At 42.3% G+C, this 27,619-nt stretch overlaps 1 protein-coding gene across 1 annotated transcript in view; it reads right to left on the minus strand.

Annotated features, from left to right (window-relative positions):
- Window positions 1-556: 556 nt before the first annotated feature.
- The window catches only part of LOC126416360 (uncharacterized), a 38,672-nt gene continuing 11,609 nt past the window's right edge, over window positions 557-27,619 (minus strand). The window contains exon 2 of the mRNA XM_050084041.1: window positions 557-2,444. Within this exon, the coding sequence (XP_049939998.1) occupies window positions 1,197-2,441 (1,245 nt within the window). The 5' untranslated portion in view covers window positions 2,442-2,444 and the 3' untranslated portion in view covers window positions 557-1,196. The remainder of the gene's footprint in view (window positions 2,445-27,619) is intronic.

Below are 27,619 nucleotides of genomic sequence, written 5' to 3' on the forward strand. Positions count from 1 at the left end.
CATCAATAACCTATATCCAGATAGGCAGACAGGGATTTCAGCCCTACTGTATCCTGATGCCAGACAAGTGTCTAATCACCATGTCACTTTATGTTCACAAAGAGGCTAAGACCAGTTTATAATGTTTGCAAAGTGTTTTAAGAGAAATTTCACACTGATTGATTCTGACATTGCTTAATGTACTCTTATTTCCAAGAGATCTCAAATTTCTTTTAAAAGGTATCTTCTCTATCAATAATTATAGCTGCATCTGTAGAAAAAAGGTCAAGTATTAATTGTATGCCGAAACACTCACTCCTTTGTGAACTATCACTTACCAAACCCATATTTCAGTGTGTTGAACTATGTATGAAATAATGGAGTTGCTTAAAATTGTGTAGGAAATGTGGTTAGATTAAGAAATACTACTAATCATTGTGACTGAAACAGAAACAAAAAATTTAGGAGCCAGTGAAAAAATGTTTTATTAATCTTTATTTCCAGGTTACTTTATTAACACTTTTACATTATCGTTTATGAAAACATAACGTTGCACAAACTGGTGCAAAATAAGACATATTGATTAAGTATATGTAGGACTTTGATAAAAAAATTTCACTGAGTACAAAAAAATTACATGCACTGGTAAGAACATTAGTCACAATGATTACATATCCTTCTGTTTCTGATACAAGAAATGAATTGAATTCTAAATGTCTGAGGTAATTTTTTTATTTAGAAACAGTTGGTTTGGATGTGAATTATGAATAAAGTTGTAGCCTAATTATTTAATTTTGTTGTCAGTCTCTAATGCAAGGCCATTTCTAAAGTTTTACTACAATAGTCACCATGGATTAACAGCATTCAGAATCACACAAAGTGTGCTTCAGTATGCCTGAAAATAAAATAGGTATAATCATACGTCACACCAATCTGCAGCAGTGTCAACGCTGTTTCTTACTTTTCTTTCCTTTTGGTGTTGAATGATTGCTTAGTTTGTAAAGAGAAGCCAGAACACGTCTCTCATGGAAAATATATAAAAAGCGTCTCCTTGTGTCTCCTTACTATAACATCTATTTTTGATTAAGGAGTGTTAAGAGAAACTGGGTTTTCTTGGCAACATGATTCATTATCGATGATTCATTTAATATTTTTCCACAGTATTGGCTACATATGGGTTTATGTTACTGGAAGCAGGAACTTAAGCAGTCTACATTCTACAGCAGTCCCTTTCTTTCAAACACAGGTAACATTTGTCTAATACATCTCAAGAATGAATTATTAGCATACGCCTCACTGTTTACTGCAGTGTCACATCCATTAATTGCTGCCTCAATGTCAAAGCCCTTTCTTTCATCAGAGCGCACAAGAGGCTGTATTGCAATAGCTCCGTACAAAGAGAACCACGAATGATCTTCGTAGTCTTGCCGAAAATTGTCGTAGGATAGATGATTTTCTTGTATGACACCAATATCATCCAAGGTTTCAATCAAGTGGAAGTAGTACTCCTCCAAGAGATCCTCTACATGGAAAACATAGACTTCTTCCTTCAGACTAGTATGTAGGAAATATTGTAGATCTAGTGACGGCGATGAGAAATGTGCCATCTGGAAATCAATAAGAACAACATCGTTAACAGAGCCACCCAAATATTTGAACATCATATTGTTAGTCCAACAGTCTGCATGAATTAATGCTTGGAACCTTCTTTTCTTCCACTTTGTGAGCTCGGAAATATTTGCAAATGCTGTTTCGGAAATAGCTCGAAGTTTGGAACCATATGTGGAGTAGTGGCCACCTGCTCTCTCGAGCTCCCTAGCTAACAAGAGACATGCATTTTTAAAGAAATTTTTCATCTGTGGTGCTGCGTCACCATTGAATATAGCAAAAGTCTTGTAATTATCCATACATGTGCGATCCTTCATGAAGAGACCTATGGATGCTGCGTGGAGCTCAGCTAATTTTCTGACAACAGCTCTAGAGTGTGCCAAGTCTAACCCCTGGCTTCTTTTAGCCATGACATACCCACTATCTCTCAAGTCTTCCAGCATCAAATAGTCAACTGGCTCACTACCAGAACGAAAACATACTGCTGCTAGCTGCGAGTATTTCTTAGGATCGGCACTTTGCAATAACTGGGTCATCACTGGAAGCGTCTTTGTGAAAACTGAAATTTCTCTTTCGAAAGCACCCATGTTCTGAGCAACTTCGCGGACTGTTTTTCCATCTGGAAGACATTTAATGAAGAATGATAGAGTCATTGTGTAACACTTAATTCGGTGTTTAAGTGTCACGGTCATTCGGAAAGTATCGCTCAAGTAATTCTCCTTTCCAACTGTGGCACCCTTGACACTCGCTGAGACGATAGAGCAGTCTTCAAAGTTGCTGACATTCTTCAGTGACTGCTTGATGAAGTCGTCATCCAGCCATACAGGAACTGTGGCAGCAGCATCTGCAGACATGACCTGATAAGAACAAAAACAAAAGACATCTTTTTACAATCGGTTCTGCTTTCAATGGTGAAGAACTACAATGTAAATATGCTACCATATTTACAATGTCTTTGGAGCATGGAATCTCCAGTCTCTATAAATTTTACTATGAAAGTTATCAGTCAATGATCACAGAAATTTTGTTTATTGGGTTAGACAGATTCGACACTTTACTCATTTTCAATAGGCCATAATGCTTCTTTTGCGAATGGATATGTCAGAACATAGTATGTGTGAGCATCTCTTCAAAACTCCTACTAAACAAACAAATCAAATTGTTCGATAAAGTTTAAGACTCACACCTCTCCAGGTTCCATCAGATCAATAAATCACATCGTATTAGCTTATTGAGACACATGTAACTACACTGTGTATAAAGTCTTCTGCTGGCTAGACCCACTCAGTCCTCTAGTTGGACCCTTCAGTAGATGTTCTCTCTTACAATGTTCAAAAACAACCATCAGCTAAGAGGCATTATGGGCTATTAAAAGCAACCAAAGTGACGAAACCACTTCAGCCCATAAACAAACTTTCTGTGAGCGTTGACTGAGATAAACTTTATAGGCATAAATACATAGTTATTCATAAGTACCACCAGGATTTCAGAAGATGACTTTGTGAAAACTGCAATGCTTTCAGAAAAATGACTTATACACTATGTGATTGAAAGTATCCACGTAACTATTAGTGGACATTAGTATGAGGAACAGCCGGCCTTCGTTCTTCACCTTTATGAAGGCTTGAACTCCATTGGGGACACTCAGTAAGGGCTTTTATTTATTTATTTATTTATTATCATCCCAATGATCACATTTGTGATATAGGACTTGTCAGGATACATTTCAACAACTATATAATATCTTTACAAAATTTTTTTCTATGCTGAATTCATATGAATCTATCTTATATTTAATACAATATACAACTAATAAGTGTTTTTATAACATAATTTCTTATGTGCTTGACAGACCTATTCCTTCATGTTGTGATTTCATTTGTCACATTTATGATGTCATATATTCTTATACAGTTGAGCAGAGCTATTCACTTATACTGTAGTGACATTTGTTAAGCATGTGGTTCTTAATCTTCTTATGTGCTAGACAGACATATTCATTGATGTAATTTCATTTGTTACATTTTAATTTATCCTCATTTTCCAGCTCTTCGATATGTTTTGCCTTGATTACGTATATGTTTCTGACTTCGGTTCCTTGTTACAGCTTATAAGTGGAGATCTTTACATTTCCGTGTATTGTAATTTTGGTAGTCTGTATTGGTTTTCATTTTGTCCTGATTTCTTTTGATCACAAACAGACATTTCTGAATGTATAATGATGAAATTGTTGAAATTTTCAATGCTTTAAAAAGGGACCTACAATGTGTTTGAGGTGGGCTCTGGGTCATTATCTGAATAGCACGTTTTTGTAATTTGAAAATCTCATTTTGACGACAATTTGTTTTTCCCCAGAATACTATCCCATAGGATGCAATGGACTGAAAATAGCGAAAATATACTAATCTGGTACAGTCATGACTACAAACTCTTGAAATTCTTCTAAGTACAAAACATGCTGAATTTAGTTTTAGTGCTAAGCTCACCACATGGTCCTTCCAATTTATCTTCTCATCAATGTGCATACCCAGGAATATTGCCCACTGTACTCTTTCAAGTTATTTGCCCTCCATGGTGGGATTTAGGTCGTCATGTTCACTTATTTTTCCATATTGCACATAATGAGGGTTTTTTTTTTTTTTTTTTTTTTTTTTTTTTTTTTTTTTTTTTTTTTTCCCCATTCAATGTTAGCTTGTTTGCACTAAACCATTTTTGTATATGTTGTAGGACGTGGTCCACAGTACTGTGCAATGACTGCTTCATATCACTAACTATTAAACTAGTATCATTGGAAAATAACATGATTCTAGCTTTTCTCTCTGACACCTGGATATCATTAATGTAAATGAGGAGCAGCAAGGGGTCTAATACACTTCCTTGCAGTGCTCCTGCTGTGACCTCCTTTGAATCTGATCTTAGTTTAATTTTTTGGTTAATATCTGGTGCTGTAATTTCAACCACCTGCATCCTCTTTTCCAGATACGACTCAAACTACTTTTTTACCGGTCCTCTGATATCTATAGCTTCAAGCTTTTCCAAAAGTATGCTGTGGTCAACAGTGTCAAAGGCGTTGACAGATCTAGATTTATCCCAACTACACTTTTTCCCTCTTCCAATTTACTGATTATTTCTTTATTTCTCTGAATGTCTAGAGGGATGGCATCCCATACTTCCTCAAGAACCAAAACTAGGGAGGCAGTGATGGAGGATGCGATCTGCAATGGAGTTGAAATTCTTTCTCATCGCAAAGGTGTTCCATTAGGTTCAGGAAGGCGATCTTGGCAGGCCTGTCCACTTCACGGACGTTGTTGTCTACAAAGATGCTGCTTTATGAAAGAGTGCATTGTCAGGCTCATACAAATAACCATCGCCTCCGAACTGTTCCTCTACTGTACGTAGTAAACAGTACTGTAAAATGTGTTTATTTCCTTCCACACTTAGCGTTCTCTGAAGCACAATAAGGCGACCATGGCCTAACCACGAAAAATACCTCTATGCATCTACATCTACATGGATACTTTGCAAATCACATTTAAGTGCCCGGCAGAGGGTTCATCGAACCACCTTCACAATTCTCTGTTATTCCAATTTCGTACAGAGCGTGGAGAGAACGAACACATATATCCGTCCGTGCAAGCTCTGATTTCCCTTAATTTAGCATGTTGATCATTTCTCCCTACATAGGTCGCCGTCAACAACATATTTTCGCATTTGCAGGAGGAAGTTAGTGACTGAAATTTCGTGAGATTTCTCTGGTGCGAATGAAAGCAGTTCATGGTGATGGTGTTGATGTGAGTACTGTTCATCGTTGGGCGAGTAAGTTTAAAGATGTTGAGGTGGGACCATCTGACCTGCGTGACAATCAAAGAATTGCACGTCCTGTGACAGCAACCACCGAGTTTCACAAGGAAAATGTTGACAGATTGATTCAGGACAATCATCGTATCACTCAGAGAAATTGCAAGCACAATCGGCATTTCACAAGAACCCGTGGATCACATTATTGCTTTCCTTAGCTATTGGAAGATCTGTGCACCCTTCACGTGCCACCACAGCAGAACTTCAGAGACTGAATCTCACCACCATACAGCATGCTCCATACAGTCCAAATTTCCATCTGTTCTCGATAGTGAAAGACAATATGAGAGGACATCATTATGCTTCTGATGAAGACGTTGAGAGAACTGTGAGACTGTGGTTGTGGAAATGGAGTGACGACTTCTTCCGTGACGGCTTCAGAAAACTTGTTCATCGTTGGCAGAAATGTATCCAACTGGTTGGTGATTATGTGGAAAAGTGAATATTGCTAATTAAAGATCACATTCTAAGGATTATTTCTGCGTTTGATTTATTGAAATATTCCCATCCAAACCCCATTAATGAAGGTGGGGGCATTACTTTTCATTAAATCCTCATAGTTGTCCAACCTCAGTCTCACTATTTAGCACTGGCTATTTGTAACACCAAAGTAGTGCTATGATACTCGATTACAACCATTTTTAAGCAGAGTTTCAAAAAATTGGGATCAATAACAGAACACAGGTACTCATAACATTGTGTAGTATTCTTCTGTCCTTCGTTAGGTCAGCGGCGGATACAGGAAAGCCTCAAGGACGGGGCGCTAAAGATATCTTGAGCTACCTTTACTTTTACTGCAATAAAAAATAATCAAGTCACATGCAAAGTTTAAGAAAGTTTTGTTTAACCTGATTATGCACATATAAAAGACAATGCCATCTTATGATATAAAAAAGTTACTCTTCCTCAAATGATTAATTCTATGAGCCTATTCGAGATCGCTAGAACGGCCGAAACTTTTAGCTACCTATGTGCCAGACAGAAGCGTATAAAATACGATGATGTGGATGTGTGTGCTACATAGGAAAGTACAGCTAATCGATAACTCGATTCAGTCGAGTCGACTGACGAGGGAAACGAACGAATAGCGTGCAGGCTGACTGGTGGGAGTGGAGTGGGTGGCAATGAGGGTAGCCCAGGGAGGGGGGCGCCCCCCAATATGTATCCGCCACTGCGTTAGGCTACTTTCTGAGAAAAGCAGCGAATGGTGGACAGACTAAGTTCTCTTTTATTAACCTATTTTACTTGATATTTTGATTCTAAATACCCTGCAACATACAATACAAAAATCTGAGGGAATCTTAGACATTCAATTAAGACTGAAAAATTCTACGTTTATTACATGAAGTACCAAAAAAAAAAAAAAAACGAAAAGCGCATATTTCAGATACCTGTCATGTTAGCAGATTTAATAGTCAAGTTAAACTGGAGGTGAAAAAACGGGTATAACTGCAAACCGGTTGCTTCAGCGGATAACCGCCATCATTACTTCACAGTCACATCACCAAAAGTGGATCTGCATGGCTTTGGAGGGGCTGGAACGTTCCTGATGGATCTGTTACTCAAGTTACATCCTGAAGGCAGGGAGCTCTCCTGACCGACCCATTCTGTTGTTATAGGTTCTCTTCTTCTTCTTCCTCTTCTTTTTCTTAGCGCATATTCTGACAGAGACTGGCGGTCCTCGTGGTCAGCTCTGGACCTGACACTGCAGCATGGAAGGTATCTTCTGACCTATAATTATACCATATCCAAATGTCCTTCAGCCACGAGTTCCTTTTCCTGCCAACAGACCTTTCCCCTTGTATTTTCCCTTCAGTTATGAGCTGTAAGAACTGGTGTCTTTTGTCTCTTACGATGCACCCTAGATATTGGAGTTTTCATTTGTTTTAGAGTGAGCAGTAGTTCTCTTTGCCTTTTGATCCGATGGAGGACTTCTTCGTTTCAAGTTTTCAGCACCCAAGGTATGCATAAGAGACAGCAATACAGAAACACTGATGGGAAAAAACTGAAACACCAAGAAGGAGTTGTGCGACATAAGGAGAAGGCCAGCAGCGCCACTATGAGGGTGCAAGTCAGGCTTGCTTTAAATACTCACTTTAACTGTTGCGGGCATTAGTCACGTTTGAGATTGAACATTCGGTTGGGTTGTTTTGGGGGAGGAGACCAGACAGCATCTCATCAGATTAGGGAAGGAAGTCGGCGGTGCCCTTTCAAAGGAACCATCCCGGCATTTGCCTGGAGCGATTTAGGGAAATCATGGAAAACCTAAATTAGGATGGCCAGACGCGGGATTGAACCGTCGTCCTCTCGAATGCGAGTCCAGAGATTGAACGTGGCGAGTTGATATTAATCAAGAATGTCTTTACAGTGACGAAGACACCATTTTCAGCATCTCACTGAGTTTGAATGAGGTCGTGTAATAGGGCTATGGGAAGCTGGTTATTCCTTCACGATACTGCAGCAATACTTTGCAGGAATGATTGCTGGCAGTCTTGCTCACGAAGATGTACGGTCGCAAGAAGACCGGACTCCGGATGGCCACATGGCACTACCGAGAAGGAAGACCATCATGTTCGGCGTATGGCACTGGCGCATCACAGTGCATCTGTAATAGCAATTCGAGCAGCAGTTGGCAACTGTTCCAAATCGGTTACTTCAAGGACAGTTCCGAGACCCCCGACCACCGCCGTCTGTGACTTCAGTAGTGTCAAGGGACAGCTCATTGCAGGGCAGGGTGGAGATTGGTTGTATTTTCTGATGAAAGCTGGTTGTGTTTAGGTGATAGTGGTGGCTGTGTGTTGGATAGAAGGTGGCCAGTTGAGGGCCTGCAACCAATCTGTCTGCATGCTAGACATACTGGATCTTCACCTGGAATTATTATCTGGAGTGCGATTTCCTATGACAGCAGGAGCACTCTCGTGATTATCCCATGCACCCTGACCGTAAATGTGTACGTCAGTCTGGTAATTCGAACTGTTGTGCTCTCATTCATAATCAGCATTCCAAGGGGTGTTTTCCAACGGGATAATGCTCGCCCACATACCGCTGTTGTAACCCAACATACTCTACAGAGTGTCCACACGTTGCCTCGCCCTGCTCGATCACCAGATCTGTCTCCAGTCGAGTACCTATAGAACATTATCGGACAACAGCTCCAACGTCACCCACAAACAGCATTAACGGTCGCTGTACTGACCGATCAAGTGCGACAAGCAAGGAACTCCATTCCACAAACTGACATCCGTTACCTATACAACACAATGCATGCACGTTTGCATGCTTGCATTCAACCTTCTGGCGGCTGCACCGGTTGTTAATGTACTAGCATTCACATTTGCTAATGGCTTATCTCACACTTACTTTAACTTATGATCTTGGAATGTTGATCACTTAAATATGTTACCTAGACAAATGTATTCCTGAAATGTCATTACTGTACATTAATTATTTATTGATGTTGCGATTTTTTCCGTTAGAGTACATTTCAAAAGCATCAACTCTTTTCTCTAGGTATTCGTCAAAAGGTCTAGCTTTCGCATCCACAGACAATTTAGTCCAGCACAGTGAAGAATTTGGCCTGTTTGTCAACACTTCCAACACCAAAGTTGTAGTCTTCTCTAAGAGAGGAATCCAGACAGTATTGTCAATAAAAGCAAATAAGACTGAACAAGTATCCTCGTTGAAGTACTAGGGTACTGTGATGAATGAGCGGTGTGACTCTAAGTTCACATCTGCAGATAGGCAATCCAATGTACAGATGTCCGCAGCAGGCTACATAACCCCTTCCTGTAGCAGCGACTTCAGAGGACTGCACGTACGTATTAGTGTCTGTTGCGTCACAAACGGCGCCCAATTTGAGCACCTGAAATGTGAGTTACAAAGTTAGAGAGAGACACTCACTGACGTGTGTCTGTTTTCTGTTTGTCTTGTAGTTTCTGTGCAGTCATCTTCTGAAACACTGGAAGGTAGTAGTGAATAGGCCTGTACAACTACATCATTGATAACAAATTACTGGAAACAGTAACCTCCGTAAAACGTCTAGGAGTACCTATATGGAGCGACCATAAGTTAAATTACCACGTAAAGCAAATAGTAGGAAAAACAGGAGCTATACTCTATTCATCATAAGAATAAACCTGATGTAGACAAACACAAACGCGATGATTTGTCAGAAGCTGTAGCACACCTACAATGGGGTTGTTACGCTCTTGGAAGTAGGTACTATTTATGATTAGATATATTGTTGCTAAGTTACGTTACGTTAAATGAAATCTTAAGATATTCAAATGTATTAACAGTCATCAACATTTTTCTTAATCACGCTTTAGCTACGGAGTTTTTATTTAAAAAATCGTGTATAGTCAGAGGCTCTGCACTGTTGTGCTCTGATTGTCGGGCTGTTAATACGGCAGTATGAAAATGCTGAGACTGCATCCTGTTTCGTAGTGAAACACGCGTGTGGAACACGGTTAAAAAGCGCCGAGAATTAGGTTGTTCTTAATGTCTGTCATACACTAAAGAGAGATAATCGGCTTTGAAGTTTTCCGCCCCATGTATTAGATGTAATTACTCGCGCCTGATATTTGATTTGTAGCGAAGCCGGTAGCGGAACATCTACGAAACTTATTACATTTTATGATTCACTGGTTCAAGCCTCGCCTGTGGCCAATTTTTTTTCTCGTTCAATTTGAAATACCTACATCTCATAATTGTAAAATTAATCATCATTTTTTATGTATAATGCACGTTTTCTTGTTTTTAATTACATACTGCACGTGAAATTCCTGTTTTCATTTCAAATACAAATTATCAGTTATCGAAAAAGAGGTTCAAATGGCTCTGAGCACTATGGGACTTAAAAGATGAGGTCATCAGTCCCCTAGAACTTAGAACTACTTAAACCTAACTAACCTAAAGACATCACACACATCCATGCCCGAGGCAGGATTCGAACCTGCGACCGTAGCGGTCGCGCGGTTCCAGACTGAAGCGCCTAGAACCGCTCGGCCACTCTGGTCGGCTCAAAGATAACAATTTAATATATAAGGTAGAAATGAAAACCGAATATTCTTTATTGTTTTATGCCACAGATGTTGATATGTGTAGTTGAAACATGAAAAATCACTCTTTTCACAGCATCGAGCACACCATACAAATGCTGCACTTTTACATTTGCCACTGTATCATTACAATATGAACCTAACGGAATTTATCTGGAGAAGGAACAAGACGTTAGGCTCCAGACATACCGGCACTAACGCACGCAGCTTTTTCACATGTCACTGCTGAACGCTGGCAGGATATAGAACGGCTCGTCATAAAAGAAGAGGAGGAAATGCGGCGTTTGGGTGGCCTTATGGATTCTGTTGTTGATCGACTCGTTATCAACGTGGCTGATGGTAGTTCCAGAACTGAAATGTATTTCTGGGATTCGAATAAGAAAAGAACTAAGATATCACCAGAAGACTGACTAATTAATATCTTCAGTGGCTTCAGTATTCGACAGTACAGTGAAATCCCTGCAGTATGCTTTTGCATCACACATAGGTGGCTCAGAAAAATTACCCTATGTTTAAGTCAGGAATTTTTATCACTCTTGTTTGTAAATAGAGTACTATGTCAGATGAGAACGAGAGCATTTTATGCTTTCCGTCTCGTTACTTAAGAAGCACGCTGTAGTGCTGGAGTTTTGCCGAATATTACTTCATTCTCTTTAAAAATTAAATGACATTCGAGGCTATATTGTTTCTTAGCCCGTCTCTTTTCACGTCAGAACTGCAACTGCTCCCATTATTGCAGGTTGGTTGGACGGCTGGTTGGCCAGTGCAGTCCCAGTTTAATGGGCCGATAAAGCTATTGTCCCGCACATTATCGCTCAATCTATGTGCGGGTAACACAGCATAAAACGTATTCTTATGATCGATCGTACTTGGCTCTACTGGTCACAGCTTGGCTTCCGAAATCCAATGAGATTCAAGCAAACGTGGAAGAAAACATGGTGTAATGTTTACATCAGGGTTATTCTTACGATGAATAGAGTATAGATTGAGATTCGTAGAAAGAATCTTAAGTAAATGTAATTCATTCACTAAAGAAGTGACTTACAAGACTTTGACCTGATTCCGAAGATGAAGGAACCACTTCGTGGCATTCACTTCAGAACTGTTCCAGAGATTCGATAGGCAGTAGACCGCTCCCATGATACTGGAAATTCTGATGGAATGATATGTATTCCTTCTGCCTTATTTGATCTTAAGCCCTCCAAAGCTCTCTTAAATTCTGATTCTAATACTGAATTTAAGAGAGTTTTGGAGGGCTTAAGATCAAATAAGGCAGAAGAGATGGGTAACATTCACAGCTCTCTAGGTATGCATTTCAGAGCCTACATTTACTAAACTTTTTTACTTCCTGTTATATCCCTGAAAACTGACCATTCCTTCTCGGTCGTAGTATCTACTTTCCACATCGTACCACGTGTCTACAACGCCACCAGGCAATATTCAGTCTCTAGGTGAAGAGTGACCATACTTAGTGTGTGTACTCTGTGAGTCACTGAAGTGCGAGGTAGATGGTATTTTCTATTGTGGAATACATTAAGGTTTCTTCCTGTTGCATTCATTCTAGGAATATGGGAAAAATCGTTAGATATACATCCATATGTGATCTCTTGGTAGTCTTATTTTACCTTCACTATCTGTGCGGGAACGATACTTGGGAGAGGGTGGAATATTCTTAGCTCCCGCCTTGTAATTTTCTAAACATGTTTTTGCAAGGTATTCGGCATTTTATTTCAGGCTGAGATTTTTCAGTATTTCCGCTAGACGCAGTGGCGGAGTAAACCGTAGGACGACCAGGGTGACGAAAATAAATGACGCTCCCACTCTGCTTGGAAACTTATGTATTTATAGTGCTACATTTTGTAAAAAAAAAATAAATAAATAAATAAATTAATTAATATACAAGGTGACAAGTATTGAACTGTATGAAAAACACGTAAATTAGTTACAAACTACGGCGTGCACGCACTTTATTCAACATGTAAACGTCACTACAGGCTACAGATATTCGGATCTAGGTTATAACACGTTCGATATGCCTGTCATTATTAGCGAAGATGTGGCGCAGACGAATAGCGAAATTCTGCATGACCCGTTGAAGTGTCGAGATATCGATGCTGGCGATGACCTCCTGAATGGTTGTTTTCAGCTCAGCAGTGGTTTTTAGGTTATCGCTGTACACCTTTTCTTTAATATAGCCCCACAAAAAGGACTCGCATGTGTTCAGATCCGGATAATATGGCGGCCAATCGAGGCCCATGTCAGTGGTCTCTGGCTACCCCAGAGCCTGAATGCGGTCCCCAAAGTGCTCCTCCAGCACATCACTCTCTTGCTTCGATCTACGTCGATATCTGCATCTACATAGACACTCCGCAAGCCACAGTAAGGTGCGTGGCGGAGGGTACCCTGTGCCACTATTTGTCATTTCTCCTGCTGTTCCACTCATAAATAGAGCTAGGGAAAACCCACTGTGTGTACGCCTCCGTATGAGACCTACACTAATGGCCATTAAAATTGCTACACCAAGGAGAAATGCAGATGATAAACGGGTATTCATTGGACAAATATATTGTACTAGAACCGACATGTGATTACATTTTCACGCAATTTGAGTGCATAGATCCCGAGAAATCAGACCCAGAACAATCACCTCTGGCCGTAATAACGGCCTTGATACGCCTGGGCATTGAGTCAAACAGAGCTTGGATGGCGTGTACAGGTACAGCTGCCCATGCAGCTTCAACACGATACCACAGTTCATGAAGAGTAGTGACTGGCGTATTGTGGCGAGCCAGTTGCTCGGCCACCATTGACCAGACGTTTTCAGTTGGCAAGAGATCTGGAGAATGTGCTGACCAGCGCAGCAGTCCATCATTTCCTGTATCCAGAAATACCCGTACAGGACCTGCAACGTGCGGTCGTGCATTATCCTGCTGAAATGTAGGGTTTCGCAGGGATCGAATGAAGGGTAGAGCCACGGGTCGTAACACATCTGAAACGTAACGTCCACTGTTCAAAGTGTCGTCAATGCGAACAAGAGGTGACCGAGACGTGTAACCAATGGCACCCCATACCATCACGCCGGGTGTTACGCCAGTATGGCGATGACGAATACACGCTTCCAATGTGCGTTCACCGCGGTGTCGCCAAACACGGATGCGACCATCATGATGCTGTAAACAGAACCTGGATTCATCCGAAAAAATGACGTTTTGCCATTCGTGCACCCAGGTCTGTCGTTTAGTATTTCTTGAATGTCGACGACGTACAATTTGTGATGTTAATACATACACATGATAGAAAGTTATCTGTGCATCTCCTGTCTGTGATGCAGCGTCAAGGGTAACCGCAGCCGTGGTCTCCGAGCTGATAGTCCATGCTGCTGCAAACGTCGTCGAACTGTTCGTGCACATGGTTGTTGTCTTGCAAACTTCCCCATCTGTTGACTCAGGGATCGAGACGTGGCTACCCGATCCGTTACAACCATGCGGATAAGATGCCTGTCATCTCGACTGATAGTGATGCGAGGCCGTTGGGATCCAGCACGACGTTCCGTATTACCCTCCTGAATCCACCGATTCCATATTCTGCTAACAGTCATTGGATCTCGACCAGTACGAGGAGCAATGTCGCGATACGATAAACTGCAATGGCGATAGGCTACAATCCGACTTTTGTCAAAGTCGGAAACGTGATGGTACGCATTTCTCCTCCTTACACGAGGCATCACAACAACGTTTCACCAGGCAACACCGGTCAACTGCTGTTTGTCTATGAGAAATCGGTTGGAAACTTTCCTCATGTCAGCACGTTGTAGGTCTCGCCACCTGCGCCAACCTTGTGTGAATGCTCTGAAAAGCTAATCATTTGTATACCACAGCATCTTCTTCCTGTCGGTTAAATCTCGCGTCTGTAGTACGTCATCTTCGTGGCGTAGCAATTTTATTGGCCAGTAGTGTAATTTCTCGTATCTTATCTTGGTGGTCCTCACGCGCGATGTATGTTGGCGGCAGCAGAATCATTCGGTAGTCAGCTTCAAATGCCGTTTCTCTAAATTTTCGCAATAGTGTTTCCCGAAAAGAACGCCGTCGTCGCTCCAGGGATTCTTATCTGAGTTCCCGAAGCATCTCCGTAGTACGTAATACATTTTCTTTGAACCTCCAAGTAACAAATCTATCAGCCCTCCTCTGAATTGCTTCTTTCAAACCGATCTGGTACGGATCCCAAACACTCGAATAATACTCAAGAATAGGTCGCACCAGCGTCTCCTTTACAGGAGAACGACTCTTTCCTAAAATTCTCCTAATAAACCGAAGTCGACCATTTGCCTTCCCTACCTCAGTTCTCACACGCTCGTTCCACCTCATGTCGCTTTGCGACGTTACACCCAGATATTTAAAGGCCTTGACTGTGTCAAACTGGACACTGGTAATATTGCATCTGAACATTACAGGTTTGTTCTTCCTACTGATCCGCATTAACTCACATTTTTCCACATTTAGGGCTAGCTGCCATTGATCACACCAACTGGAAATTTTGTCGAAGTCGTCTTGTGTCTTCCTACAGCCGCTCAACTTCGACACCTTACCGTACACCACGGCATCATCAGCAAACAACTGCAGACTGCTGCCCACCCTGTCTGCCAAATCATTCATGTACCGGGTGATCAAAAAGTCAGTATAAAGTTGAAAACTGAATAAACCACGGAATAATGCAGTTTTTTTTTTTTTTTTTTTTTTTTTTTTTTTTTTTTTGGTCATCAGTCACTTCGTTCTTGATCGTCCACTCTTGGTTGTTGTACATATTGTATATGACACGTCTCTCCCTATAGCTTACCCCTACTTTTTTCAGAATCTCGAACAGCTTGCACCATTTTATTTTGTCGAACGCTTTTTCCAGGTCGAAAAATCCTATGAAAGTGTCTTGATTTTTCTTTAGCCTTGCTTCCATTATTAGCCGTAACGTCAGAATTGCCTCTCTCGTCCCTTTACTTTTCGTAAAACCAAACTGATCGGCACCTAGCGCATTCTCAATTTTCTTTTCCATTCTTCTGTATATTATTCTTGTAAGCAGCTTCGATGCATGAGCTGTTAAGCTGATTGTGCGATAATTCTCGCACTTGTCAGCTCTTGCCGTCTTCGGAATTGTGTGGATGATGCTTTTCCGAAAGTCAGATGGCATGTCGCCAGATTCATATATTCTACACACCAACGTGAATAGTCGTTTTGTTGCCACTTCCCCCAATGATTTTAGAAATTCTGATGGAATGTTATCTATCCCTTCTGCCTTATTTGACCGTAAGTCCTCCAAAGCTCTTTTAAATTCCGATTCTAATACTGGATCCCCTATCTCTTCTAAATCGACTCCTGTTTCTTCTTCTGTCACATCAGACAAATCTTCACCCTCATAGAGGCTTTCAATGTATTCTTTCCACCTACCTGCTCTCTCCTCTGCATTTAACAGTGGAATTCCCGTTGCACTCTTGATGTTACCACCGTTGCTTTTAATGTCACCATATGTTGTTTTGACTTTCCTGTATGCTGAGTCTGTCCTTTCGACAATAATTTCTTTTTCGATGTCTTAACATTTTTCCTGCAGCCATTTCGTCTTAGCTTCCCTGCACTTCCTATTTATTTCATTCCTCAGCGACTTGTATTTCTGTATTCCTGATTTTCCCGGAACATGTTTGTACTTCCTCCTTTCATCAATCAACTGAAATATTTCTTCTGTTACCCATGGTTTCTTCGCAGCTGCCTTCTTTGTACCTATGTTTTCCTTCCCAACTTCTGTGATGGCCCTTTTTAGAGATGTCCATTCCTCTTCAACTGTACTGCCTACTGCGCTATTCCTTATTGCTGTATCTATAGCGTTAGAGAACTTCAAACGTATCTCGTCATTCCTTAGCACTTCCGTATCCCACTTCTTTGCGTATTGATTCTTCCTGACTAATGTCTTGAACATCAGCCTACTCTTCATCACTACTATATTGTGATCTGAGTCTATATCTGCTCCTGGGTACACCTTACAGTCCAGTATCTGATTTCTGAATCTCTGTCTGACCATGATGTAAATCCAGCTTGCGACGTCGGCATGTATACCTGAACTATCGTTGTCGGTGTTGGTCTGCTGTCGATTCTGATTAGAACAACCCAGTCACTGAACTGTTCACAGTAACACACCCTCTGCCCTACCTTCCTATTCATAACGAATCCTACACCTGTTATACCATTTTCTGCTGCTGTTGATATTACCCGATACTCATCTGACCAGAAATCCTTGTCTTCCTTCCACTTCACTTCACTGACCCCTACTATATCTAGATTGAGCCTTTGAATTTCCCTTTTCAGATTTTCTAGTTTCCCTACCACGTTCAAGCTTCTGACATTCCACGCCCCGACTCGTAGAACGTTATCCTTTCGTTGATTATTCAATCTTTTTCTCATGGTAACCTCCACCTTGGCAGTCCCCTCCCGGAGATCCGAATGGGGGACTATTCCGGAATCTTTTACCAATGGAGAGATCACCATGACACTTCTTCAATTACAGGCCACATGCCCTGTGGATACACGTTACGTGTCTTTAATGCGGTGGTTTCCATTGCCTTCTGCATCCTCATGTCGTTTATCATTGCTGATTCTTCCGCCTTTAGGGGCAATTTCCCACCCCTAGGACAAGAGAGTGCCCTGAACCTCTATCCACTCCTCCGCCCTCTTTGACAAGGCCGTTGGCAGAATGAGGCTGACTTCTTATGCCGGAAGTCTTCGGCCGCCAATGCTGATTATTTATCAAAATTGAGGCAGTGGCGGGGATCGAACCCGGGACCGAAGACGTTTTGATTATGAATCAAAGACGCTGCCCCCCCTTTTTTTTTTTTTTTTTTTTAATTCTCATTTTGTTCGTTTTCGTTCGTTGTATGTGCTCGGGGCGGACGTCGTAAGACATCCGTTTAAGTTCGTCTGTGATCGGTGAACTCAGTTTTTTTTTTTTTTATTACAGAGGGCTGCTAACCCTCTGACCGAACACGCTGAGCTACCGTGCCGGCTAGACCACGGGTACGTCATCAATGTAGATAGAGAGGTACAAATTGACACACATGTTTGGAATGACATGGGGTTTTATTAGAACCAAAAAAATACAAAAGTTCAAAAAATGTCCGACAAATGGCGCTTCATCCGATCAGTATAGCAATAATTAGCATAACAAAGTAAGACAAAGCAAAGGTGATGTTCTTTACAGGAAATGCTCAATATGTCCACCATCATTCCTCAACAATAGCTGTAGTCGAGGAATAATGTTGTGAAGAGCACTGTAAAGCATGTCCGGAGTTATGGTGAGGCATTGGCGTCGGATGTTGTCTTTCAGCATCCCTAGAGATGTCGGTCGATCACGATACACTTGCGACTTCAGGTAACCCCAAAGCCAATAATCGCACGGACTGAGGTCTGGGGACCTGGGAGGCCAAGCACGACGAAAGTGGCGGCTGAGCACACGATCATCACCAAACGACGCGCGCAAGAGATCTTTCACGCGTCTAGCAATATGGGGTGGAGCGCCATTCTGCTTAAACATCGTACGTTGCAGCAGATGTTTATCAGCCAGGCTGGGGATTATGCGATTCTGTAACATATCGGCGTACCTCTCACCCGTCACGGTAGCAGCTACAAAACCAGAATCACGCATTTCCTCGAAGAAAAAAGGCCCGATAACGGTAGATGTGGTAAATCCAATCCATATCGTGAGTTTCTCGTCGTACAATGGAGTTCCCACGAAAGTTCTAGGATTTTCGGTAGCCCAAATTCTGCAGTTGTGGGCGTTGACAGACCCTCGGAGCGTGAAATGAGCTTCGTCGGTCCACAACGCGTTACTCAACCAATCGTCATCTTCCGCCATCTTTTGAAACGCCCACACCACAAATGCCCTTCGCTTCACTAAATCGCCAGGTAATAGTTCATGATGCCGATGGATTTTGTACGGATAGCATCGGAGGGTACGCCTAAGTGCCAACCAAACAGTAGTGTATGGAATGCCTCTGCGACGTGGGACTGCACGAGCGCTGACTTCCCCGTGCATAGACGAACCCGCTACAGTCTCCATTTCTTCCTGAACTGTCTCAGCAGCATTACACCTTGTGCTCGGTCGGCCACTACGGGGTCTATCGTCTAAACAACCCGTGGCTTCGAACTTCGAAATCATTCTCGCCACAGCTGCATTTGTCAACGGACCTTTACCCGTTCGAATCCCCTTCCTATGGCGATAGTGTCGTAACGCTGAACTAGCACATTCCCCATTCTGATAATACAGCTTCACTAAAAGCGCCTTTTCAGGTAACGTCAACATGCTGCGACTGCTGGCGCATATGACTCTCTCTCTCATTACAGCTCCTTTTATACACGATTGTCACGCGCAGTCACTGAGGTTTTGCTGTCCAACGCCACCTGTCGGACATTTTGTGAACTTTATTTTTTTTCTTTGTTCTAATAAAACCCCATGTCATTCCAAGCATATGTGTCAATTTTTACCTCTCTATCTACATTATTCCGTAGTTTATTAAGTTTTCAAATTTATACTGACTTTTTGATCACCCGGTATATAAAGAGCAACAGCTGCCCTGTCACACTTTCTTGAGGCACTCCTGACGATACCCTTGTCGCTGATGGGGTCGAGCTCCGTCTTGCATGAACCACATGTTGTCGAAATCAGGGTCACTTTGGATAATGGGAATGGAATCATCTTCCAAAACCTTCACGTACCGTACGGTAGTCACTGTGCCATCAAGGAATATCGCCGCACCGATTATTCCGTGACTGGACATTGCACAACACATTGTCACCCGTTCAGCGCAAAGAGACTTCTCGATCGCGAAATGCGGATTCTCAGTCCCCCAAATGTGCCAGTTTTGCTTATTGACGCACGTATCGACAGACTGGGTGAGAATGTAGCACAGCAATCATCAGGCAGGGCGCAAAGAAATGATAACATATAGAATAAGAAAATATATTTTATTCTATATACCCGGAAACGAAGCTCGTACATCATAATCTCGGTTACTTTCGTAACGTTAGTACGAGATAGTAGTTGTTGTTGTTGTTGTGGTCTTCAGTCCCGAGACTGGTTTGATGCAGCTCTCCATGCTACTCTATCCTGTGCAAGCTTCTTCATCTCCCAGTACCTACTGCAACCTACATCCTTCTGAATCTGCTTAGTGTATTCATCTCTTGGTCTCCCACTACGATTTTTACCCTCCACGCTGCCCTCCAATACTAAATTGGTGATCCCTTGATGCCTCAGAACATGCCCTACCAACCGATCCCTTCTTCTGGTCAAGTTGTACCACAAACTTCTCCTCTCCCCAATCCTATTCAATACTTCCTCATTAGTTATGTGATCTACCCATCTAATCTTCAGCATTCTTCTGTAGCACCACATTTCGAAAGCTTCTATTCTCTTCTTGTTCAAACTATTTACCGTCCATGTTTCACTTCCATACATGGCTACACTCCATACAAATACTTTCAGAAATGACTTCCTGACACTTAAATCTATACTCGATGTTAACAAATTTCTCTTCTTCAGAAACGCTTTCCTTGCCATTGCCAGTCTACATTTGATATCCTCTCTACCTCGACCATCATCAGTTATTTTGCTCCCCAAATAGCAAAACTCCTTTACTACTATAAGTGTCTCATTTCCTAATCTAATACCCTCAGCATCACCCAACTTAATTCGACTACATTCCATTATCCTCGTTTTGCTTTTGTTGATGTTCATCTTATATCCTCCCTTCAACACACCATCCATTCCGTTCAACTGCTCTTCCAAGTCCTTTGCTGTCTCTGACAGAATTACAATGTCATCGGCGAACCTCAAAGTTTTTATTTCTTCTCCATGGATTTTAATACCTACTCCGAACTTTTCTTTTGTTTCCTTTATTGCTTGCTCAATATACAGATTGAATAACACCGGGGAGAGGCTACAACCCTGTCTCACTCCCTTCCCAACCACTGCTTCCCTTTCATGTCCCTCGACTCTTATAACTGCCATCTGCTTTCTGTACAAATTGTAAATAGCCTTTCGCTCCCTGTATTTTACCCCTGCCACCTTCAGAATTTGAAATAGAGTATTCCAGTCAACATAGTCTAAAACTTTCTCCAAGTCTACAAATGCTAGAAACGTAGGTTTGCCTTTCCTTAATCTTTCTTCTAAGATAAGTCGTAAGGTCAGTATTGCCTCACGTGTTCCAGTATTTCTACGGAATCCAAACTGATCTTCCCCAAGGTCGGCTTCTACTAGTTTTTCCATTCGTCTGTAAAGAATTCGAGTTAGTATTTTGCAGCTGTGACTTATTAAACTGATTGTTCGGTAATTTTCACATCTGTCAACCCCTGCTTTCTTTGGGATTGGAATTATTATATTCTTCTTGAAGTCTGAGGGTATTTCGCCTGTTTCATACATTTTGCTCACAAGATGGTAGAGTTTTGTCAGGACTGGCTCTCCCAAGGCCGTCAGTAGTTCCAATGGAATGTTGTCTACTCCGGGGGCCTTGTTTCGACTCAGGTCTTTCAGTACTCTGTCAAACTCTTCACGCAGTATCGTATCTCCCATTTCATCTTCATCTACATCCTCTTCCATTTCCATAATATTGTCCTCAAGTGCATCGCCCTTGTGTAGACCCTCTATATACTCCTTCCACCTTTCTGCTTTCCCTTCTTTGCTTAGAACTGGGTTTCCATCTGAGCTCTTGATGTTCATACAAGTGGTTCTCTTATCTCCAAAGGTCTCTTTAATTTTCCTGTAGGCAGTATCTATCTTACCCCTAGTGAGATAAGCCTCTACATCCTTACATTTGTCCTCTAGCCATCGCTGCTTAGCCATTTTGCACTTCCTGTCGACCTCATTTTTGAGACGTTTGTACTCCTTTTTGCCTGCTTCATTTACTGCATTTTTATATTTTCTCCTTTCATCAATTAAATTCAATATTTCTTCTGTTACCCAAGGATTTCTACTAGCCCTCGTCTTTTTACCTGCTTGATCCTCTGCTGCCTTCATTACTTCATCCCTCAAAGCTACCCATTCTTCTTCTACTGTATTTCTTTCCCCCATTCCTGTCAATTGTTCCCTTATGCTCTCCCTGAAACTCTGTACAACCTCTGGTTCTTTCAGTTTATCCAGGTCCCATCTCCTTAAATTACCACCTTTTTGCAGTTTCTTCAGTTTTAATCTACAGGTCATAACCAATAGATTGTGGTCAGAGTCCACATCTGCCCCTGGAAATGTCTTACAATTTAAAACCTGGTTCCTAAATCTCTGTCTTACCATTATATAATCTATCTGATACCTTTTAGTATCTCCAGGGTTCTTCCATGTATACAACCTTCTATCATGATTCTTAAACCAAGTGTTAGCTATGATTAAGTTGTGCTCTGTGCAAAATTCTACCAGGTGGCTTCCTCTTTCATTTCTTAGCCCCAATCCATATTCACCTACTACGTTTCCTTCTCTCCCTTTTCCTACACTCGAATTCCAGTCACCCATGACTATTAAATTTTCGTCTCCCTTCACTATCTGAATAATTTCTTTTATTTCATCATACATTTCTTCGTCATCTGCAGAGCTAGTTGGCATATAAACTTGTACTACTGTAGTAGGCATGGGCTTCGTGTCTATCTTGGCCACAATAATGCGTTCACTATGCGGTTTGTAGTAGCTTACCTGCATTCCTATTTTCCTATTCATTATTAAACCTACTCCTGCATTACCCCTATTTGACTTCGTGTTTATAACCCTGTAGTCACCTGACCAGAAGTCTCGTTCCTCCTGCCACCGAACTTCACTAATTCCCACTATATCTAACTTTAACCTATCCATTTCCCTTTTTAAATTTTCTAACCTACCTGCCCGATTAAGGGATCTGACATTCCACGCTCCGATCCGTAGAACGCCAGTTTTCTTTCTCCTGATAACGACATCCACTTGAGTAGTCCCCGCCCGGAGATCCGAATGGGGGACTATTTTACCTCCGGAATATTTTACCCAAGAGGACGCCATCATCATTTAATCATACAGTAAAAGCTGCATGCCCTCGGGAAAAATTATGGCCGTAGTTTCCCCTTGCTTTCAGCCGTTCGCAGTACCAGCACAGCAAGGCCGTTTTGGTTATTGTTACAAGGCCAGATCAGTCAATCATCCAGACTGTTGCCCTTGCAACTACTGAAAAGGCTGCTGGCCCTCTTCAGGAACCACACGTTTGTCTGGCCTCTCAACAGATACCCCTCCGTTGTGGTTGTACCTACGGTACAGCTATCTGTATCGCTGAGGCACGCAAGCCTCCCCACCAACGGCAAGGTCCATGGTTCATGGGGGGGAGATAGTAGTTATTATTGGTATTATTATCGTACGTATTTTCGCGCCTTTATTTTACTCAAATTCACTACAACTACATAAAATCTGTTTAATTAGAAACTTTTCTTTCGATTCATAAAATAGACAGACTGGTTAGCCGGCCGGGGAGGCCGAGCGGTTCTAGGCGCTACAGTCTGGAGCCGCGCGACCGATACGGTCGCAGGTTCGAATCCTGCTTCGGGCAAGGATGTGTGTGATGTCCTAAGGTTAGTTAGGCTTAAGTAGTTCTAAGTTCTCGGGGACTGATGACCTCAGACGTTAAGTTCCATAGTGCTCAGAGCCATTTCAACCATTTAGAACAGACTGGTTAGTTGTTCTTGATTGATTGTAGAACGAAGATCATTTTTCATTAGTTTCAGTTCAGAAAAACTCTCGAATGATGGCACTGAGACACAAATGATCAAGAAGTATTGGAATTTAAGTGGTGTACACGACACGGCAATGATTAATTGAAGTCAATTTTAATTATAAATTGAAGGATTTCTTGTGCTTTCAGCGTCCACACGTACATGCCTATGATACCTTTTTATTTCTTACAGTATCTGCTCCTTATCAAACTCATCGCAAATTTCTACTAAATTCTCCAGTACTACAGCCAGAAGATCACATGTAGAATAATTTCGTGTGACATGCAGCTGCTTGTTATTTTACCGTTTTTAAGTTACTCTGCCGGCGGGTGTGGCCGAGCGGTTCTAGGCGCTTCAGTCTGGAACCGCGCGACCGCTACGGTCGCAGGTTCGAAACCTGCCTTGGGCATGGATGTGTGTGACGTCCTTAGGTTATTTAGGTTTAAGTAGTTCTAAGTTCTAGGGGGCTGATGACCTTAGATCTTAAGTCCCATAGTGCTCAGAGCCATTTGCACCATTTAAGTTACTCGCAACGTTTTACAAAAATTCTAATAATTATGTAACATACCCATTGGCAATTGGCAAGATCTCATAACAGTTAAGTAGGTACCTATGTTTGTATTTTTCATACCTACATGATCTCAAGTACAAACTGCACCTTATTTACTGAACTTATTTTGACCTTGATTGGGAGTTGAATAAACATATTCTAGTCTGGAGGAGCGGGCTCCAGATGTCGCGGTCCTGGAAATCTGGTGGTCCGGCAACACCAGACGCTCAGGGCTGCAACCGAGCAAGCAGTCGGAGGAAGAGGGTTCAAATCCACGTCCAGCCAACCAGAGTTAGTTTTTTCATGATTTCCCTAAATCACTCCACGTATATGCCGCGATGGTTCCCTTGAAAAGGGCACGGCCAATTTGCTTCCCCATCGTTACATCCCTCATGACCTAGCTGTCGACGGACGTTAAACTCTAATCTCTTCCTCCCGGAGTTGGCCGCCCCCCTCCCCTTCCCCTCCTGCTCTTACAAGGAACCCCTTTAGTGTGAGGTTGCAAGTTCAATCTTTTCTAAGGGTCATTTGAAAGTGTTATGTTAACAGTTAAGATAGGAAAAATATTAGCTGCTAATGACTCACCACGTGCATAAGGAAGACGACAGAAAATGAGTGTTCGGGAGATGCACAGATAACTTTCTATCATGTGTATGTATTAACATCACAAATTGTACATCGTAGGCATTCAAGAAATATTCATAACAAACCATTAATTTGCACGATGACCACCGAATGAAAAACGGCGAGCCGCAATGATCATGAAGGTTCGCACCATCAAGATCGAAGGCGAAATCTGTGGGAGTTGCAAACTTTGCAGGGCGTTCAGCTATGTATCTACTCTTAAAGAATGCATATAGAATGATATTGGTGTAACAGGATAACGAGAACTGAAGGAATGTGGTGGCATGCAACCGAATGTGAAACAGTCTGTTATGGAGTTTATCGTGAAACTGACTGTCATTCAAGGCATAGCTGTAGATAGCGCGATAATACACTATGTGATCAAAAGTATCCAAACACCCCCCAAAACATAGTTTTTCATATTAGGTGCACTGTGCTGCCACCTACTGCCAGGTACTCTATATAAGGGACCTCAGTAGTCATTAGTCATCGTGAGAGAACAGAATGGGGAACTCACGGATTAGAACGTGGTCAGGTAATTGGGTGTCACTTGTGTCATACGTCTGTAAGCGAGATTTCCACACTCCTAAACATCCCTAGGTCCACTGTTTCCGATTTGGTAGTGAAGTGGAAACCTGAAGGGACACGTACAGCACAAAAGCGTACTGGCCGACCTCATCTGTTGACTGACAGAGATTGCCGACAGTTGAAGAGGGTCGTAATGTGTAAGAGGCAGACATTTATCCAGACCATCACACAGAAATTCCAAACTGCATCAGGATCCACTGCAAGTACTATGACAGTTAGGCGGACGTCAGAAAACTTGGATTTCATGGTCGAGCGGCTTCTCCTAAGCCACACATCACGCCGGTAAATGCCAAACGACGCCTCGCTTGGTGTAAGGAGCGTAAACGTTAGACGACTGAACAATGGAAAAACGTTATGTGGAGTGACGAATCACGGTACACAATGTGGCGATCCGATTGCAGGGTGTGGGTATGGCGAATGCCCGGTGAACGTCCTCTGCCACCGTGTGTAGTGCCAACAGTAAAAATCTGAGGCGGTGGTGTTATGGTGTGGTCGTGTTTTTCATGGAGGAGGCTTGCACCCCTTGTTGTTTTGCCGTGGCACTGTCACAGCACAGGCCTACATTGATGTTTTAAGCACCTTCTTCCTTCCCACTGTTGAAGAGCAGTTCGGGAATGGCGAATGCATCCTTCGACACGATCGAGCACCTGTTCATAATGCACGGCCTGTGGCGGAATGGCTACACGACAATAACATCCCTGTAATGGACTGGCCTGCACAGAGTCTTGACCTGAATCCTACAGAACACCTTTGGGATGTTTACGAACGCAGACTTCTTGCCAGGCCTCACCGACAGACATCGATACCTCTCTTCAGTGCAGCACTCCATGAAGAATGGGCTGCCATTCCCCAAGAAACCTTTCAGCACCTGATTGAATGTATGCCTGCGAGAGTGGAAGCTGTCATCAAGGCTAAGGGTGGGCCAACACCGTACTGAATTCCACCATTACCGATGGAGGGTGCCACGAACTTGTAAGTCATTTTCACCCAGGTGTCCGGATACTTTTGATCACATAGTGTATGTTTTACAGGCAAGGGAAAAAAACATCCACTGGCTGCATTTGTCCAGTGGCTCCCGGTAATATGAATGCAATGTCACACACCTTCCAGGAGGGAAAGTTTTGTCTAAAGGAATTATGATTTTTATACACAGACCATGTCTCAAACAAAATCAACTTATTTTGACCGGCTATTGATCAAAAGCAGTGCTCATACCATAGTTGTAGTTCTCTTACGCGAGTTTTTCCACGCCTTCTTGCTGGGACGTAAATATTCCCTATTGCGTAGGGAATAGCAGGTGGCAGAGTATCTCCAGCTTCTCGCAGCACAATAAATATCTTTCCAGGCAATTTACCACCCAGAGTAACAATCGGTATAATTATATGCGAATGCATTGGGGCACTGTTGTTAGTTGATCTTGATATTACTCTCCTGGTACGTCTAATTTCTAGAGTTTCTTTCGTATGCATTTCCTCTTCAACTCCCTATTGGTCGAAGTTGAAAACAAATTCCTTACTGAATGATGAGATGAATGTTTATTTCGTCTACAGATTTTCGGGCCGATTCCGCAGTTTGCTGTGCATCGTCAAGTTGACGGTTTGTTTGCAATTTCGTTTTCTTACATCTTCTAATTTTGTAGTACTGTTTGAAGTTATGCAGCCATCCACTCCATTGATGTGCATAAAGTAGTAGGTCACTATCGTGCACATCCTGAAAATTGTGTCGAGCCCCCTTGAAAAGCGCAAACACCAGTTGGTGTAACAACTGCGCCTTGTCCTCTCTTGAATATCAGTAGTTTTTCTTACGCACTACACAGTCATATTGCAGCGGACTTATTCGAAATCTGTTAATAATTGCTTTTTTTCTGTGCTGCAGATGATTTTCAATGTAAGTAAGTACCTGCTCCTTGGACAACAATTGTCCTTTACCGCGTTTCACTGGAGACGGAATGTTTGACTCCCTGTTCGCCTTGGCTTGACACCAGTTTTAGCATCACTTTCACTAGTTAAGCACGTATAATCATCATTTTACTCCTCATGCACACTACTGGCCAATAAAATTGCTACACCACGAAGATGACGTGCTGCAGACGCGAAATTTAACCGACAGGAAGAAGATGCTGTGATATGCAAATGATTAGCTTTTCAGAGCATTCACAAAAGGTTGGCGCCGGTGGCGACACCTACAACGTGCTGATATGAGGAAAGTTTCCAACCGATTTCTCATACACAAACAGCAGTTGACCGGCGTTGCCTAGTGAAACGTTGTTGTGATGCCTCGTGAAAGGAGGAGAAATGCATACCATCACGTTTCCGACTTTGATAAAGGTCGGATTGTAGCCTATCGCGATTGCGGTATTCGTATCGCAACATTGCTGCTCCCGTTGGTCGAGATCCGATGACTATTAGCAGAATATGATATCGGTGGGTTCAGGAGCGTAATACGGAACGCCGTGCTGGATCCCAACAGCCTCGTATCACTAGCACTCGAGATGACAGGCATCTTATCCGCGTGGCTCTAACGGATCGTGCAGCCACGTCCCGATCCCCGAGTCAACAGATGGGGACGTTTGCAAGACAACAACCATCTGCACGAACAGCTCGACGACG

The sequence above is a fragment of the Schistocerca serialis genome, chromosome 8 (assembly GCF_023864345.2).
Source record: "Schistocerca serialis cubense isolate TAMUIC-IGC-003099 chromosome 8, iqSchSeri2.2, whole genome shotgun sequence".
In the NCBI taxonomy this organism is placed as follows: domain Eukaryota; kingdom Metazoa; phylum Arthropoda; class Insecta; order Orthoptera; family Acrididae; genus Schistocerca; species Schistocerca serialis.